At 40.4% G+C, this 18,679-nt stretch overlaps 1 protein-coding gene across 4 annotated transcripts in view; it reads left to right on the forward strand.

Annotated features, from left to right (window-relative positions):
- Nucleotides 1-351: 351 nt before the first annotated feature.
- The window catches only part of brsk2a (BR serine/threonine kinase 2a), a 182,919-nt gene continuing 164,591 nt past the window's right edge, over nucleotides 352-18,679 (forward strand). The window contains exon 1 of one of the 4 annotated variants that reach the window (XM_008411537.2): nucleotides 352-746. In XM_008411537.2, coding sequence (XP_008409759.2) covers nucleotides 653-746 — 94 coding nt within the window. In that variant the 5' untranslated portion in view covers nucleotides 352-652. The remainder of the gene's footprint in view (nucleotides 747-18,679) is intronic. The other 3 variants (XM_017305357.1, XM_017305358.1, XM_017305359.1) reach the window with 3 other exon arrangements.

Consider the following 18,679-nt stretch of genomic DNA (forward strand, 5'->3'; position numbering starts at 1 on the left):
TTTCTATAATAATTTCGATAAAAGTTAAAACCTGTTTTTGTAGCGTTCACGTGTCTTGTGTTTTAGATTAGTCCCTTCTCCTCGCTAGCATGCTATCCACAAAGTTGAACCAAAAAGAGCTAATGGTCTCTGGTCAACGCTTTTACAGAAGTACCTATTATCGGACATTAATTACATTAAACTTTTAACAATCACAAGTTGTAGCTGTCACGCGAAAAGAAACAACTGTTCTGAGGCAAAGGAACTGGTCAGCGGAGACGGTTTCTCCTCTTCGATTGGCTGAACCCACTGCTGATCATTCACGGCCGCTCGGCAGCACCTCCCACAGACGCACAGCGGCAGCGCTGCTTTTCTTTTTTCTTTTTCTTTTTTTTTTTTTAAACCCCCACAATGATATTCAAGGCACTTGCGACTCGCCTGCGACTGTAGAGAGGGGGGAAAGCACCCAGAAAAAGAGAGAACCTCACCTCCTCAAACAACGAGTGAGGTAGGGGGACCAGGAGGCAGAAGAAGCGAGAGGAAGAGAAGAGAAGAGGCTGTGGAGTTAAAAAAGAGAGGCAGCGGCGGCGGCGGCGGCGGCTCAAGAGCTCCAGCGAGGAGTGTCTAATTGCGTGCGCTTTATTAGAAAGTGTCTAATTTGAAGAGATTCGACATGTCATCGTCCGGGAAAGACAACAGCGGTGCCCAGCACGCCAATTACGTGGGACCTTATCGTTTGGAGAAGACGCTCGGGAAAGGACAGACAGGTTAGTTGGGACAGCTTGCTGTCCGCATCCTCCTCCTCCTTCTCCTCCCCCCTCCAGTTCCCCTCTTTAATTGCACAATTTGTTTTCAACCCGCTCCGCTGGCGAGTTGAAATTTGGTGTGCGCAGGTGAGAGGTAACTAAATGCTTTAGTTACGAAACACCTGCCCAGTCCTGCCCGTGTGACACTGGTGCGCTTTGTCATTTTCAGCGGTGATCTGACATGATAATTGTTCACGCAGTAGGATGAGGGAGGATTTGTGTCTGATGTCGCTTTTCATGGGTTTTCCTCGTTTGTGCGTTGGCGTTGGATCGAATCTGCGTGCGGAACAGCGTCAAACAACAGACATGATGACAGTGCGATGGGCAGTGAAAATCAACTTTTTTTTATTTTTTTTTTATGTGTGTGTGTTTGTTATCTGGGACGGCTCCTCCTGCTTGTTTGCGCACCCTTTGAGTGTTCTGTGATTGGAGCACAACGCCGTTAATCCCGATTTGCCTGATACATTGATCTATTCTTAGTCCGCAGGCACACRAGGAGAGCGAGAAAGAGAGGGCAGGCGTTTCTCCTACAGGCAGCGACTGCAATTCGGAGTCAGAACATCCCACCTCGACACAACACGAGCTTCTTGCAGAGCCACACTAATCTATATTCATACATCCCTCATGGGGATGTAAGTGTGGGCTTCCCGAATGAGAAGCGCGTGCTTTCTGTCAAACCTGGACAGCAGTGACGGTGCAATTTTTCTGAAGTTGCATATAGCACATGTGCTGTGCAGTCAGAGGATGCCCTGGGAACAGGAGCCGGTGATGTTTCATGCTCTCCTGAGGAGATGCTTGTGTGTTTCAGTGCAGCCCACGGCGTTCTTGCGACTGGACAGCAAGAACGCCGTGGGCTCAAATAGCAGAGCCACGTGAAAGGAGAGGCAGGTACAGCCCTGCTTGTGTGTGTGTGTGTGGGTGTGGGTGTGTGTGTGTGGGCAGAAAATAGCAGGACTGATTGCAGCTCTCTCTCTCAAAGCTCTTCAGCCTTTAAAATGAGGGGAGAGAGTTGGACTTTTCCCTCTCCTCTGCGTCTATCTATGGGTAGATTTTCCTCCCATCTGTTGTCTAAAATGGCTACAATAGGCGTTACTTTCCCCAGCTCAGTCCAGCTGGTCACGCTGAGTTGCCATGTGTGTAAATGTTTTTTTTTTTTTTTGTGTGTGCACTCCTAAACAGTATGCTTTCTTCCAAATATTCTCCTGGTCTCTTAATTCACCTGGCCACCAACTTGCTGTTTAGCAATGGGTCTCATCTACACTGTGGCCTTGTGGTTCTGTGTATATTTGCTGTTATAAATATTGCCATAGACATGCTTCCCCCCCCCACCCCCCCCAACATGACAATAAAATCACTGTATTTTAATAGCCTTCAACATATCTCGGCTCAGTAGAGCAAGTTTGATATGCAGTGGAATCAGATATGCAGCATTAATCAAAACCTCTAGAGAATATTCCTTATGCCTTGTTGAACCAATGCCATCAAAAATGAACTAGTTTTAAACGCAAAGGAGGACTGAGCTAATATAACATTTAGTTTTATTTCTGCTTGTTTGTATTAACGTCAAGTAATAGTGAAAATAGCTTTATAGGCAGTAGAAGTAATAGTTTCTGTTTTGTTTTAAAAAAATCTAATTATTTTAGATCTGGTTATACTTTTTCAAATAAAAAAAGTTAATAAAGCAAAAACACTGGTTATGATACGTTTCAGGCTGTATTGAAGTTGCTTTTTGTTTTTTCTGTTTCAATAAATGCAACCCCCTCAATTTTATTTTGCTTGCAGGAGGAGCTTTTACTCAGACTCGTCTTGCTTTCTCATTGCCCACTGCAGCCTCCCTAATGGGTGTTTGTGCTAGTATCGAGCTGGTATCGTCTGCTTGGTACAGACGTTTAATTATGTGGTGTCACTGAGATCATCGTTTCTGTTCACGGGAGAGCCGAGGCCAACTCTGATGGATTTTTCATGCTCACTTCAGACGTCAGTTCCATGTGGGTGTAAGAATGCAAGCTACAGGTCAGCTAGACATGTTTGACTTCAACATATTAAGAGTTTCAGGGACACACGGTAAAATTCACTTTCAAGTGGAACACATTTGACCGAGCTTTTCGGTAACATTTTTCCATTTCTCCTTTGAACCAATAGAAAACACAGCATTATCTAAGTCTGCTTGTGCTATGTTGGGGAAAAAAATGATTTGGCCAATGGTATCYGAGTCTTTCTTCTTTCTTTCTGCTGTGGTTTTACCCATGCCAAATGTATTCAGATTAATGATGGTGTGTAACATCCATTTGCCTGTTAACCATTTGTTAATCTGTCAGATCTTTTTCCCAGGCCTCTGTGAAAAGGGTTGGCCTGGCAACTATGAGTGCCCAATGGGCCTGGCTCGGTTGTGACTGGCAGCAGGGACTGTCCAGTGAGCTAAATCCCCTTGTGAGGGTTCCCAGGCCAGGGTTGGCTTGCGTTGACACAGGAGGGAAAGCGGAAGACGTCTTCTTGATCTGGCTCTTCAACTCAGGAGTTGTGCAGGTCCTTTTTTCATTAAGTGATTAGAGCATGTCCTGAGTCACACACACTGCCACCATGGCGGTTCTGATTTGGATCCTGATCTAATCCCCCTACACAGCTAAAATCCGCACAGCTCTCTCTCACAACGTTCACGTGGCGCAAAGGTTGCATAGGCTGTCCTCTCCTAGCTTAGCACATTAGTAGTTCTTTGTCACTACATACAACAGCGGATATTTACTATTGTTTCATTACTAATAAGTTCTTGCTGAATTCCAGGATCTTCTCTCAAATGCTTGTCCTGCTGGTTTGAGCAAGTATTTTTTTTAAAGGGGAGACCACCATTACCCTTTAGTTTTCTGCAGAGTGTTTGTATGACTCCTCCTTTGTCAGGTGTGCATTCAGCCCTGAAAAGGTCTGCAGATATGGAGTGTCTGCATGGCTGCCTGCTGATTGGCGCTTAAGCTATAGAAGAATAAGGCCCGTGTTTCTGTGGTTGATTGGTAGAACCTGATCAATACTGCGTTTCCATTTGATGGACGTTGTGAAGGTTTTCTATTGTATATGGCAAACATCAAAACATATTGCCTACTGACATTCAAAGCGAACGGGGATGTTATCTTGACATGTGCTGCCGACCTAAACATTTTATTGACCTATCTGACCCAATTCATTTAAGCTTTCATTGAACTCTGTGGTGCTCAACTCAAATTGAGAAGACATTTGGTAGTCAATAAAGTAATCTGTGTAATTGTTTTGATAAATACATTTTTAAAGCCCAGGATTTAATAATTGCTTAGTTTTGTTAGTTGAGCTGGTACGACATGTAGGTATGAGTACGTAATAGAACAATTTCATGTTGGGGATTTATTTATTATGTAACTTTGACCTGTTTTTTTGTCCTTTGTGTCAGACTACTCTTAAAGACCACCTAAGACCTTGAACTTGTAAAATTAGGCTTTAGGAATTTTTTTCCAAATGTCCCAGAAAAATAAGTGAGAAGATCTAATGGCATTGTTGTATAAAAACCTTATCAGTTCTTGCTAAATTTTATGAATCTGTGAGTTTGTGTAAAAGCTGACTAATCAGGGTTATTTTGGTGAAGGGCATGAAATGGTTATTATGAAGTGGGTGGTCATAATTTAAAGATCTATTGGTATAGTACAAGATTAAATTTGACTCTTATATTGATATTGATAAACCAATATTTTTGGGTTCCTGAGCACAAGATGAGCCCAAATTGTAGCAATGCTCTTGGGGAAATTTTTGTTTAAGAACAAGGCAGAATTGAATAGATAATAGATTATATATTGCTAATTTTTGTGCGGCTTATTAATCTATAAAAAAAAAAAAATTTCATTYGAGAAAATAAAAAAAATCTCAAAATTTGCAATATGCTGATGGTGGAGTGTTGGAGCAGAAACTTCCTAAAAAGATGGAGGCCAATTTCAAGGCATCAACTTGTGAAGTCAAATTTCTTAAGTTATTTTTGAAAAATACTGAATTTTTAGAATGATTGAAGGCAACATAGATACTTGATTATGCTTTGAAAGGGCAACGTGTGCCTGGAAAATGCTTAATACTGTTGAGACTGGCTGAATAACTGCTTTGTTCCTGAGAGTTGTTTAACAGTGGAACAGAAGGCCTGTTGTTTAAAAAAAAAGTTAAATGTTAATCCTTTGTGAATCCCTTTTTTAAAAAATTGTTCCAAATGTTGACTGGCTGAGAGATGGGGTTGGATTAGGGGGATCATTTTATACTTTTCATGAAGGTTTTGATAGTAAAGTCATTTCAAGTTTTCCGTTTATTTGACAAAAAGCTGTTTGTGACATTGTTTTGATCTTTTTGTCTCTTAAGCACTCCCTGTTGGGGTCTGAGGACTTTTTGTTTGGGGGTTCTCTGGTACAAGGCTCTTAAACCAGTATCCTGCTGTTCTTACTGTCTTCATGTCAGAAGAAAGACTTGCCAAGTAGTAACTCTTTATGTGGACTTCACTGGACTCTTTGCAGCTTTGGGGTCTGCTCGTGCATTTTTTTTTTTTTTGTATAATGGTGTAGAAAAACCTCTGACTTGACCTTACTTGGCCTATTTCATTAATGCAAACAAGTGAATGCATTCATTTTGATTCTGGATATCTGGTAAATTGTGCAGCATTTGTACAACTGTTACAGCAGTACAGTAGGTTTAGGTCAATTGCTGTTCTCAAAGATTTCCTCTCAGTTGCAAGAAATTCTCACTCGGCACAGGGTATTCCGCATGAAGACGAGGGAGAAGGAAGCGTTTAGTTTATGCTGTCAATAAAACGTTACTCGGCAAATCTACAGTGAAGTATTGCGTTTCAGTCAGACATGAGTTGTGGCTGTGCTCATGCTCTCGTTGACCCGTACCTTTTGTACTGTTTAAGATAATTGTGAAGCAGGTGAAAAGTTGCTACTTTAACTTGGGGTTGGAGGAGGAGTGGAGAACTAAAGATCTGCAATGATGGGCCTGTGTTGTTCGTGGGCTTGTTCAAACATTCAGGTCAGAGAAGCCCTGACCCAGAGGCTGTTCCATGTTGCTCCCAGCTGGGTTGCTCACTGTGTTAGCAGTCTGGATCAGAGCTGCAGAGCAGGAAGCCAAGCCAGCATGGTCTCAGCTGTTACACTGTCTGGTTAGAGCCAGAGCTCGACTCCCTCAGCCCTGAAATGCATCCTAAATGGTGGGATGCTGGTGTGCCTGTGTGTTGGCTACATATGCTGTCTATTTCTTCAGTGTTTTGAGCGCTGCATAACAGGATCTACAACATTAAACTCCCCTTTTGGGATTATTTTTGAACAGAATTTTTATTTAAACTTTTATTAACAACTCTTGTGTGTGAAGCATAGACGTTGTGCACACAGTTATTGTCATTTTCAGGGGTGGCTGGTCATGGCCAAAGTATACTTTGTCTAAATCAAATCTGGATTCTTGTGTCAAATGTTGCTGTTTGGGACTTCTGCTGAAGGTTATGTAAGCAGGCTCGTCTCCCTCATCCTCCGTGCTCCGTCTCTCTTTCTCAGTCCCGTTTCCTCTGGCCAGTTCAGATTCATACAGGAATTCAGTCATGTGGTAAATCAGACAAGACCTCGGTGGAATTGCATCGATTGGAGGAATGTATGTAGCCAATGATTTTCAGAGATTAATGATGAGGAAAGAGGTGGAGAATGGGGGAGGAGCGAGGCGGGGCAAAGGGAGGGAAATGGAGTGGGAACAGAGGCGAGAAAAGCCTTGAAGTCCGAGAGGATGAAGTGGTCCTGAACATTCTGACTCTGGAGATTATTAATTAAGGAAACATATTGATCATCATCTTCGTGACTCTCTGCTTCTCCCTGATTTTTCATCTTTATATTGGGTGGGTGGGGGAGGRAGCTCAATCTTTAGATGGGAGGTCAGTGAATAGAAACACCTCAGTGGGTGATCATGGATGTGTGTTTAGGGGTTTTTGTGTGTCTTTTTTATTTTTATTTTTTATTTTTGGACAGACTCCATCACTTCCTATTTGATTCTTAACCTAGCCCAGCGCAGCCAGTGTGTTTTCTGCAATGTTATGTAGCATGGAGAACAAGGTTAGGACATCAGAGTGCTATGGTCTATTTCTCCCATGTCATAGTGAAACACGCCACACTCGCACACTCCACTTCGTCCATTTTGCCATCTGTCAAGGTTCCCACTTCTGTTTGGCACCTTATTTCTGTAATGCGATTTATTTTTCTTGCGTTACTTAGAATTTCACACAACTTGTTTTCTAGAGTGGAAAGAAGGGAATGCAAGAAGAAAAACACAATTTTGCTTTTCATGCTGCTGCAAATTCTCATCATGGTTAAGTGAATGTATTTTAGCTGTTGCTTCACAGTTTTTATTTATTTATTTTTCTTGTTTATTGCTGACAGCTATTCAGATAGCTGTCAGCAATAAGACATATAGCATAGAGTATTAAATGTCTGTTGCATGTACACAGCAGTAGGCTTAATCAGACGGTCTCTCTCTCCTCTTTCACCCAGTTGAGATTAACCCTTGCTTAGGCACTTGTCTGGCTCAGACTGTGAGAATGCTGGGTTGGTTGCCAAGRTTGGTTGCCTGGTTGTCATGGTTTCCCTGCTTCTTGATGGTTCCCAGTCTTCCCTCCTGAAGGAAGAAAGGAGGTACTCCCTCCTGCTCTCACTACTGTCAAATCACGGCGTCTCTATCYGTGGCTCAATTTWTGTCCACTATTCAGATTTTTGTCTGAAGGGTGGACATTCAAGGTTGCTTCGTAGCARTCTTGGGCGCCTAAAGTTTTTCATTAATTCAGATTGCAGAATTTATGTACTTGATTTATTATAATAATAGACGATCATATGAGTGTAATTGTTTTCACATGCACGCTGCATGTGTACACAKGCCTATGGCGGCTGTGTGTACTCAGACATACGGTGGTGGATCAGACCGGCTTGCCCTGCTCTGTGCTCTGTGTTGTGTTCCCATTTAAATCTGGGAGATTAGCACATGTGGAGAGCCTCAGAGTTAGTTGCCATCAGCTCAGCTAGCCTTGGCAGGCTTTCCTCGGAAATGGGGAGGCATGAGGGGCGGGGGTTCTTTATGAGTCTCCCCACCACTCCAGCGCTGCCTGTGCCTCTGAACTGTACCTTATCCTTCATCAGATATGTGAGTGGGCCGGTGACCTTGACTTTGGTGCAGTTTTCTGCTATTTCTTATTCATGCACGTCACATGGGCGTCTTTGTCATTTGCTGGGGATTAATAAAAAAAATGGTCCAATATTGTAAGGCTCAGCCTCTAATTTTGAATACTTTTAGAAATATAATCTTTTTTTTWAATTTTACTAGAGCGACTTCTTTACAACTGTGGGTGATGAGCCTATGTAAAGGCTATCTCATGGCCAGAGTCTATTTGCATATTGTCTTTATATTATCAGTGTATTGCTACATCCCCAAGTAAAAATAATATGGTCCTAAGGCATTCAATATTCACATACACCTGTAAAACAAAAATGATCTAGCTGTTTTTATTTAAAACAAAAAGACAGCAATTATTCCTGGCACTGCTAAAATTCAGCTTAATAACTACTGATGTCATATTTTCACATTTGATTATTTTTCTTTTTCTTTTTTTTAGGTTTCTAAACCATTAAATATTTTTTTCTTCTTAGAGCCAACTATAAGAAGCAGAGTTTCTCTGCTTCTTAGTTTAAAAACCCTGGTTGTTTAAAACATTGGTCTACCTTGATGCCAAAAATGGGCCCATGACCATACAGAATATTGGGTTTGAGCTTTTTTTTTTTTTTTCCAAAAAACTAAGAACCTTGTTAAATTTAAGCTGAGAGACTCTATCAGTCAAGATTTGATCTGTGTTTTTCTGAATATGGTTGTCTTAATGCCACCATGTGAAAATATTTATTTCTTTTCACAATACTAAACCTCAAAATGTTGTTAAATCTTTATTTACTAGAGATGTCCAGTTTCAGTTTGACCTATTAAAGAAACTTTTGACCAGTTGACCAAATGCGGCCCAGCTTTTTGAAAAAAACTGTGACCGCTTTTCAACTTACTAATGGCAGAAAGGTTTAAATCAGATGCAATTTGAGAGCTACTTTATTTCTCTCTTCAAAGTAAGCATTTCAAACACTGATACTGAATGGTGTCAAATCTAAAGTATTCACCTTTATATCTGGTAAAAAATAAATGTACACAGCTGATTTTATTTTTTATTTTTTACCAGATGAAATCATGCTGGTTTGGCAAGAAATATTGTGAAATTTTCACATCACCCTGAGTTGGTTGTGTTGTTGCTAATCACTTTCCAGCTCATTGACATTAAGGTGTTGGATGCTTAGTTATTAATACAAGCTTATTAGCTTAGCCTACTACCTTCTGGTGGCACAATACATTATTTCTCCACTATATATCTATGGGGAGTTCAGCTCTCTATAAACAAGGTTCAAGAGTGAGWGATCCTCCAAAGTGCCAGTGTTTTTAAGCTCGATCTGCTGTGTGTATAAGCTGTAATTAGCTAAGGCGCCACTATTATTAAATCTTTTTGAGCTGGGTTACACCTGACTCCTYCATGCATAATTTATTCATTATTTTTAACATTCTGCATACCAAACTGGATGCTTTTGTGCTTTACAGGTTATTAATTCAATTAAAAAACTTTTTAGGTCATGTTGGTATTTGAGACCGTACGTCTGAATGTTAAGTCAGTTGAGTTATGACGCTTGTGTATATATGGGTGAATATGCATATGGAATAACTCCTAAATTGCATGAACCAGTGAACCAGCAACTCCCTTTGGGCTGTTTTCCCGGAAAACATACATTAATGAAATTGTGTGAGCTCATTTAATGAGTACAGCGCATGACAGATGGCTGGGACTAGGTAATTGTGATGCTTTCAAAGTTTTCAATGGCAACGACTTGTCTTGGCTCTTCTGGTGGATAAAAAATAAATAAACATTGCCCTTTGCGTGAAACACCGCAGAAATTGGGCTTGTGTGTCTTTCAGAGAATTTGCTATCTCTTCTTCACAAACCTGAAACGTGAACTGGGTGATCCTCTCTGACTGATAAACTTGCCTATAATAAAGCCAGTGTTCAGCATGTTGGTCAGCTGGTCTTWTTATATTGCACATTTGAAAATTGGGGAGTATTTTGGTTTTCGTAGAGTAACGGTGAAATGTTTATTTTTCAGTTTTTATAAGTAATTGGGAGCTTATATTGAAAGACCACCACAGACAACCTAGAAAATAGCTGATGAAGCAGCAGAGTGGCAAATACAAATAAATGTCTTCTGCCACTTGATCAGAAAAAGGGTAAGTGCTTTGAGCATGCTGCCAAGTCATGTCCACGTATTGTGATAAGTGGAAATGACATTTTGATTCTGAGTCCAGAGTGCTTTTTTATTTATTTWTTTTTTTTAAATGCATCAAGCAAAATCTCCTATTTGGATTTTTATTCAACTTTGGCTGAGAGTCCACCAACCAGCTCTTAACTTTCTCCCTGTGCGCTGATGTCACTGGAAACTATTAAATACTTTGCAATGGGGAAATGAACATTTTTGTTTTCTGCTAAATAGCCCAAACACTTTTGACCTACTAGATGTAGTATTTGACTATTGGATATCAGAGTCTGTAATGAAGGCTTAGAGAACTGGGAATAATTTATCAGTTCATTAACTCTGTGGCTTTTACCAATATAGCAATATAATTTTTTTGTTTAATTTTGTAAAGCATCAGAAATTGCTGAAGTAAGGAATGCTCTAATTTTCTTTTTTTCCCTCGCAGGATTATTTTTTTCAAAATGCACTTTTGGGTGCTTTGCTTTGTGCGTGTGGCTGAGTGTCGGGGTTTAAGTCTGTGCTGCATGTTGTTAAACAGGCTCTCTGTAGAAACAAAAGGCTGTATTTGAGAGCTGCACCTCTTGAGACACAGGCAAACGGCGAAAAAAGAAACAGAGTGAGGGGGGACAACCGCACCTAAGAAGTGTCTCTGAGGGAAGACAAATAAGTCACAGAAGTAAGGCATCTCTCAGGGTCATTGCCTGCTATTACTATTAATCAAAGCCAGCATACCCAGCTATGTTGATTCACAGTTACACATTATGCACATACTGACACACACACACTCACACACAGACGTGAATGTGCTGTCTGTGTCTGACTGCTGTGGAGCTCATACATCGCCACTGGAGGAGATTCAGCCATGGCAGGAAGAATTGCTCCAGGCAGCTCTGCAAGCTTGACACACACTCATACACGCACTGACACATAATTCCTCATGCCTTGCGGGACATTAGGAAAGATAGTCAAACCTTACCTGTCATTAACGGTACATTGTGAGTTTTTTTTTTTAATTACCTTTAATTCTGTATAAGTTACATGCATTGGTAAACTTTGTCTTGTCAGTGCTTCTATACGAGTGGCAATATCAGCACAGTGACCTGTTTTTATGAGGTATGGATTGTACTGTGGCCCATTTCTGAACATGTTATTTTGGTTGGTCAGCTGTCTGCTCCCACTGCTGTTTTGACGCATTATAATTATCGTGAGCTTAAATTAGTACTCGTCCATTTGGCTATGCATCTACGCAGATCTGTGAAGCACTACATGAGTCATGAATTACGGTGATCATTATGGCTTTCAGTCTGTGTGACATGTTTGACTGTCTGCTTTGCTGGAGTTACAGTAGCAGGTTCGCTGCTTTATCAACGGGTCTAACGAATCCAGTACTTTCAACTCATGAGAGAAGATGATAGATCCTTGCCCTGGATCTTCGTCAGGGCAAACAGTGTTTGCATATTGTTGCATGAGATCTAGCTCATACTGCTCATATTTTTTTTTACATGTCAAAAAATCAATTTTTTTTTTTAGATTATCTAGTTATCAAATTACGTATGTTAGTGTTAAAGACATGAAAGTGCTAAGCTTGTATGATATCATATATTCCACCATAATTGAAATGCAAGGTATGCAGTAGTAGTGTGATGGGACTCTATTTTAGATGTTGAACTTGAGATCATGCATGTTTCAAGTTCATTTCCATGGCTCATAACTTGGAATTGCTTGACCAGATGTTGGGGTTAGCGTTTCCCGATGGAGAAACTCTGAAGGAAAATATTGTAATTTCAGTCTCTTTAGATCTCATGCTATAATAGCTTTTTTGTCCCCTTTCTAATAGTTTTTTTTACTTGTCCCGTCCTCTAATATATTTAAGTTGTACCACTTTGCAAAACCCATATTGAAACATGACTGCAACAGCATTTAATTAATATTTTTTTCAGTGAATGAATGAAATTGATGAAATAACTTCCTTTCTATAAACAATTTAAACTGATTACTGTAGGTGTTAATGGAAAATTATAGCATACATCTCGTGCCAAATTAACTTAGATTGAAGTCGAACCTCTTTCAAATTTCCATTAAGCTCTTCTCTCTCACGCCTTGCCTCTGCCTTCATTCTTGACCCCTTTCTCCCTCTCCTCTATCGTTTCCTCTCTTTGTCCCTAATAGAGGTATTCCCCTGCAGCCCCCAGACCTCGCGCTGCTATTCTGCTCAGGTAAGGCTCATTTCATGCAGCATGATTAGATCTCACTGGAAGCAATTCGGGGCCGGATAAGTCAGAGTGCTGTGGGCTGCCGTCCTAGCTGAAGGAATTCAATTAAATCTTTACATATACTCCTGCTGCAGTATATTCCTGTCATTCTGCACATACACACAAGATGCACATAAATGTCATCACACTCACTMCTGATAAGGAGTGAGTGTGACTAAGTGTGGAAAAATGTATGCACTAAAGTAGATATTAATTTGAGCACTTCATCTATAGCCAATCATGTTTTCATGTAAAACCACTGAATAGYGAACAATTTTCATTATTGCCTCTTCCTCTTTTGTTATCTTAATATTTCATTTTTATATTTTAATACGACAAACATAGCACATCTACTGAAAGAGCTACAGTATACTTTGTGTTGCTTCATGGCCTAACACTGGTAATTGCTTGGAAAGATTGCTTTGAGCAGAACATATCATCATATTTTAACAAACTACAAGGGAGTACAGTAATTGTAATTGGACAATGATTTAAATGTGTGCATAATTTTACTGTCTAACATTTTGTTATCAGTAATTAAGGCTCTCTGGGGGTTTTTAAGACTCAGAACATATGCTAAGAGTTTATGGTGCCATAAGCAGTTAGCATGTTTCTCATATTAATGGAGGAGTGAGGCAATGGATAGGAAATGGCATGCCTTATTTATGTGCATAAATAAGTTAAATGAGAAATATAGACATTACTAAAATTATTCATTGAATAGTTTTTGTGATTTTTGTCGATGGTTTAATTTAGGACCTGTGCACAGTAAGGAAGTAAAAGTCTGCCATAACACAAATGAAAGAGAGGAAAAACATTTAGCTATTTTTAAAGTATGTAGATTTTGGTGTTCATAGTGACAGGACTAGAGTGTGACAAAGTTCTCAAATAGTATCCTATTGTATGACTATGTAGATATTTTGTTTCTATTTTAGGTATCAGAACAGTGAAATTAAAGGTTTACACCAGATTTAATGAATGTCTTGTGTGCTAYAAGTAGGAACACATTAGGTGTTATTAAGAAGAGTGCTTGATGCCCGTAAGCTTACAACTGTTTCTCTAAGACTGGCATGTGACCTGAATTTATTACCAAGACACTTCTAGTGAAAAATCTCAACCTCTTATTTTCATGCCTTAATGAGGCTTTATGAAATATTCAGATCTTTACCTGGGGGAGCTCATTGTACTTGTGAATTTGTCTTCCTACATGTGCCCTGCTCTTTATTCTGTATTCGCACCCCTGAGCAGGTATTAGCATTTTTTTGATCGCTCTTTTAGCATAGACAGATGCAACAAGACAAAAGACAGATGCTGCCAGACATTACCGAGCACCTGCAGAGAGGTGAAATTCATGTCTGTGTACATGTTTTGGTTTTCCGAAATTTGCTGCTTTAGCTGAAGGGGTCCAGTCTTGATCACACCGATTAAGACCCTAAAGACATGTGATTGTTGGCTAGGAGCATGTTGGCTTTACTCTGAGTTTTTCTCTTTTAGGTTCCTGCTTTCACTCTCTCTGTCTTTGACTGTCTTTCCTCGCACAAGCCTGGCAGTCTGGCAGACCTCTTAATTGAAAAGCACATCACTTGACTTTAAACATGCTATGAAAAGGGAGCTGCATGTGGATATCTCATCTGCTGAAGACAGGGTCGGAGGTATCCACTGAATGCTGGGGAAGCCCAAATGCATTGTGACGCCCTGCTGGAAACATCTGGTGGAATCTCCTGTCAGACTGAACTTCAACTCCCACCTCTGAGATAGCTTTTAACAAATCCTGTAAAAGGCGGGGGACATTGAGTCAGAGTGGGCCATGTTCCATGGATCCATTGTGGAGGCGGCTTGCCGGAGCTCTGGCCACAAGGTTGTCGGGAATACCAACACTGTATATGCTGAGAATGTGTGTTGCTGACCTCAATTCGGGCTGCAGTGGGTCAATGGGCAGAATACCATAGTGACCTCCTCATTGTCATCAGCATGTCATCCAGTGAGGAAGCAAAGCCTAGTAATTTCTCCAATATCTGGTGCTGATGTTGCCAAGGTGCTTTAAAAAGCTACTGGGTGGCAAGACCCTGGGGGTGGATGAGATTTGCCTAGAGTTCTTAAGGCTCTGTATTTTGTGGGGATGTGTTAGTTGAATTGACTCTGCAATATTACGTGGACATTGGGAACATTTCCCATGGATTGGCAGACGGTAGTGATCCCGATATGTAAAAAGGGGCACCACGGAGTGAKTTCCAACTGCAGGGGGGTCATGCATCTAAGCCTCTTTGGTTAGATCTGTTCAGGGTTTCTAGAGAGGAAGGTCTGCCAGATAATCAAATGTCAGATTCAGGAAGTTCAGTGTGGTTTTCGTCCAGGTTGTGAAACGCCGGTCTGGCTCTACACTCTCAGCAGGATCCTGGGGAGCTCATGGAAGTTCAACCATCCAGTCTACATAAGTTTTGTGGACTTCAGTTAAGTTTTTGATCGCATCCCTCAAGTCCTGTGGGGTGTTACTTTGGGAGTATTGGTACTAGGCCCATGGATACAGATTCCTGTATGACCACTGAAAGAGCTTGGTCTGCATCGCTGGCAGGAATTCAGGCTCATTTCCAGTTAGAGTTGGACTCCGCTAAGGTTACCCTTTGTGACCGATTCTTTCTGGACAAAATTTCTAGGCGCAGCCAAGATGTTGAGGATATGTGGTGGTGGTGGGATCATGTCTATGCTTGTTGCTGTTGATGTTTTCCTACTGGCTTCATCAGATCATAATCTCCAGCTTTTGCTGCACCAGTTTGCAGCTGAGTGTGAAGCAGACAGGATCAGGATCAGGGTCTCCAAATTTGAGACCATGAGCCTGAATAAGGTGGAGTACCTTTTCTGCATCAGGAATGGAGTCCTGTCCCAAATTAAGTTTTAGTGTCTCAGGTTAGTGTTTTGTTCACRAGTGAGGGGAAAATGGAGCAGGAGATTGATAGGTGGATCTGCAGTGATATGGGCTCTATACCAATCTTTTATGGTGAAGAKAGAGCTAAGCCCAAAGCAGAGGCTCTTGGCTTAGCCAGTTGATCTACGTTAGTATCCTCTTCTATGGTCATGAGCTTTGAGTAGTGACCCAAAGAATGAGGTTTCAGATACAAGCGGGCGAAAATAGTTTTCTAATGTGAACGTCTTGAGATTCCCCTGGAGGAACTAGCCATAGTGGCTGAGGAAAGGAKATCTCAGCCTTTCTGCTTGGGCTGCTGACCCTGCAACACAACCTCAGATAAGTGGAAGAAAATAGATGGATGCATTGCGAGACCAATACAATCACAAAGCTCTCCACTGCCTTCTCTTTAAAGCACATATAATTGATTGCTAGTGGTATCTCAAATCAGTACTGTAAAAAGGTTTTACCAAACAAAACCTCACCCCACATATTTTTTCTTTTGTCTTAAGGACATAGATTGCATCCCTCTCTAGTCTCTGGACTTTTGGAGAAGACCCTCTCTACTGCCCTCTTCTTCTTTGAGGATCACTTTAATGACGTTCTCTTGTTGAATTATATTGTCGCAGTTTGTGCGCCTTGTATGAGGAGTGCTTTCTATAAGGCCACGGAGGTGAAAGACAAGCACAAAGAGCTCACTGGAACCCTCTCTGGAGGCTTAGAATTGTGTCCAGACTACAGAGAGCTTCATTAAGTAAGTCCCAGGTCTCACATCGAGCTTATTCCGGTTCACACAGAGACTCTTCGCTTGATATGACMCCTTACGCGCATGCTGATCCCTCAAGAATTTAAGATTGATTGRTAGAAGAGAGTTTAGAGAGCCCTCTTTATTTGTTGAAACATAGGCAAGTCTGAACACACATGTTGTTATTGTTCTCTCTTTGGGGGGCATCTTAATGTTTATTGGCCAATGCAAATGAAGGGTGCTCCTTCCAAAATAGCTTCTGGCATGTTACATTTTTAATGTTTCTTAAATGGGTTTTAAATGCATTTTGTCAATTGAAAAGGAGGCTTGTATTCCCAGTTTTTTAGTCATTGTTGTGTGTRACTTCTGAAGGTTTTTTTTTTSCAACTCTTTGAGRAAAAGTGTGAGATGTACAGACTTACATACATACAAGCCAACATGTGGCACAATGTGAACTTGAGCAATATAACAGAGATAAAATYGAAACACTGGAAACAATGCCAATTAAGGACATATAATAAATTGCATTACATGTCCTAGTACTGTATCTAAAACTGAATAAATGTTTGCTGAATACAACTATGAACTGATGATGGAGAGCTTTAGTGAGTGCTTGGTCACGTGTCATTTTTGTCTTGAGTTTTAATCCGAGGCTTTGATAGATTAAAGCCTCTTTTGTGTTGTGCAAACTAAAGCTTTGTACTGAGGCTAAACCCTGCATGAAAGCATGACTCGGCAATGACACATATCAGACATTAAAGTTCATTGCCYGAATGTTTACAGCTTTAATTAGAGGAACAGGTAATTGCAAAGATTTTATTAAGTTGACATTGTGTTAATTTTAGAAAATTATGCAACACCAAAATTTCCTTTTTGAATGCAGTGAAATAAAGTCAGACCTTTTGAAGCCTACTTTTGTTCTCTGTGCAGATGTCTGCTGCCAACCCTAACCCAATACAGCTTTGCAAGCTTTGCAAAATGAAAACAGGATTTAAAATTTAGCTGTTCAGCACGCAACCACACAGCTTACGGGCTTGTTCGACAAAATCAGACAGACCAACAGGTATTGTGGAGTTTCATCTGCGGTTTAATGCCCATCATTAACAAAGCCTTAATAGAGTTCGTTTTAAGTGATATTTGGACTTTGTTAAAATCTACAAATTGTTGGAGAAAACTGTGGAAAGTGACAGCTTAAGAAATACATGAATGCAGTTGAGTTAATTTAAAACGGGACCTGAGAAATTGGATGAGAAGGTGTTTAATCGCCCCCAGATCAACCAAGCAAATAATGGATAACTCGGTGTCACTTCAGACAGTACATTGCATAAAAATAAACTCATATACCAGATGGTTTCTTTTGAGTGGGTGCCTTTGCACGTGTACAGCAGCGATGGATTGTGAGTGTGATTAATCTCTTTGGGCCTGAGGTGCTGGGGTCAGAGTGGAGGTGCCTGTGGAGCTAATGACAGTGATTAAGATTGGGGTTGGTGGGGGCTTAACCTTCATCAGGTTCTTCTCCTCAACATGCTGTCATCTAACCAGACCAGTAACCTTAGCAGAGATGATGAGTGCAGAACAGTACTGAGAAGAACCAATTTAAGTCTTTCATTTGGGAAAGGTGTYAGAATAATTAAGATCAAAAATGGTTTGTTATGACTGCACTGCTTAGTAAACTTGTGCTTAGTTTMTTTTTCTTTTTTAGAGCTTGTTCCACAGTGCCAACATGTAACTATGTTAAACCCAAWATGAAAGTTGTGTGTGTGTGTGTGCGCGTGTGCGCACATTAGAGTTTTGAAGATTTGGTAGGACTCTGTAATGGGATCCTGCAGCACTATTGAAGGATAACGCTCATTATTTTTAAACTTGGACATCAGTTATTCAAAGAGTTGAATTTTTTTTCTATTAGCAGAAGTATTATGTGACTGATTGTCTCATTTAGCTCAGCTGTACTTTGTGGGAAGCGCTGGATTGGCCTTAGTCTTTTTCATCCTTATTTAAATAAATCTTGGGTAAATTGAAAGCCGTTTTTCTTTTCTTTTTTTTAACGTGYATAGGGTTTTAAATGTCATAATCCCTGAAAACCTAACAGAAGACGGTGTTCAGTAATGGGAAAGGCAACTCTTGTCTTTGTTTTGTTTGACAAAAGGAATACTTTTAAAGAATTTTGAACATTAGTCTTATGGATGAGTGATTAATCCAATTTTAATAGCACAAATAATGGTCCACATTTATATTGGTACAGGCACTTAGCAAAACAAGTTAATTAAGTCAAGCCACATTACTCTATGATTATGTTATTTGGACATGTAATAGCCTGAAAAATGCCTGACTGCGCACAGATTTCCAATCAAACATGCCACAAATGACGCCCAACATATAAAAACCACTGGCAGCTTTGTRCTCATTTTGAGCTTCTTCACATTTCCACAAGCTTTGCAGTATTAGTTAAAGCTATATCATTYTGAGCCTCAATAACAAGTAACTGAGTGAGGACTCTTTTTTTTTTTTTTAATCAGGGAGCTTTTATCTGCTCCCTTTGGCTTTACTTTTTCTGTCAACTTCKTTCTAACACCCCTCCCCCTCCTTTCGTTTTCCCTCAGCTTTCAATCTTTACTGCCTTTCAAATTTTCCCTTCCTGTCCTCAA

This window comes from Poecilia reticulata, linkage group LG6 (genome assembly GCF_000633615.1).
Source record: "Poecilia reticulata strain Guanapo linkage group LG6, Guppy_female_1.0+MT, whole genome shotgun sequence".
NCBI lineage: Eukaryota > Metazoa > Chordata > Actinopteri > Cyprinodontiformes > Poeciliidae > Poecilia > Poecilia reticulata.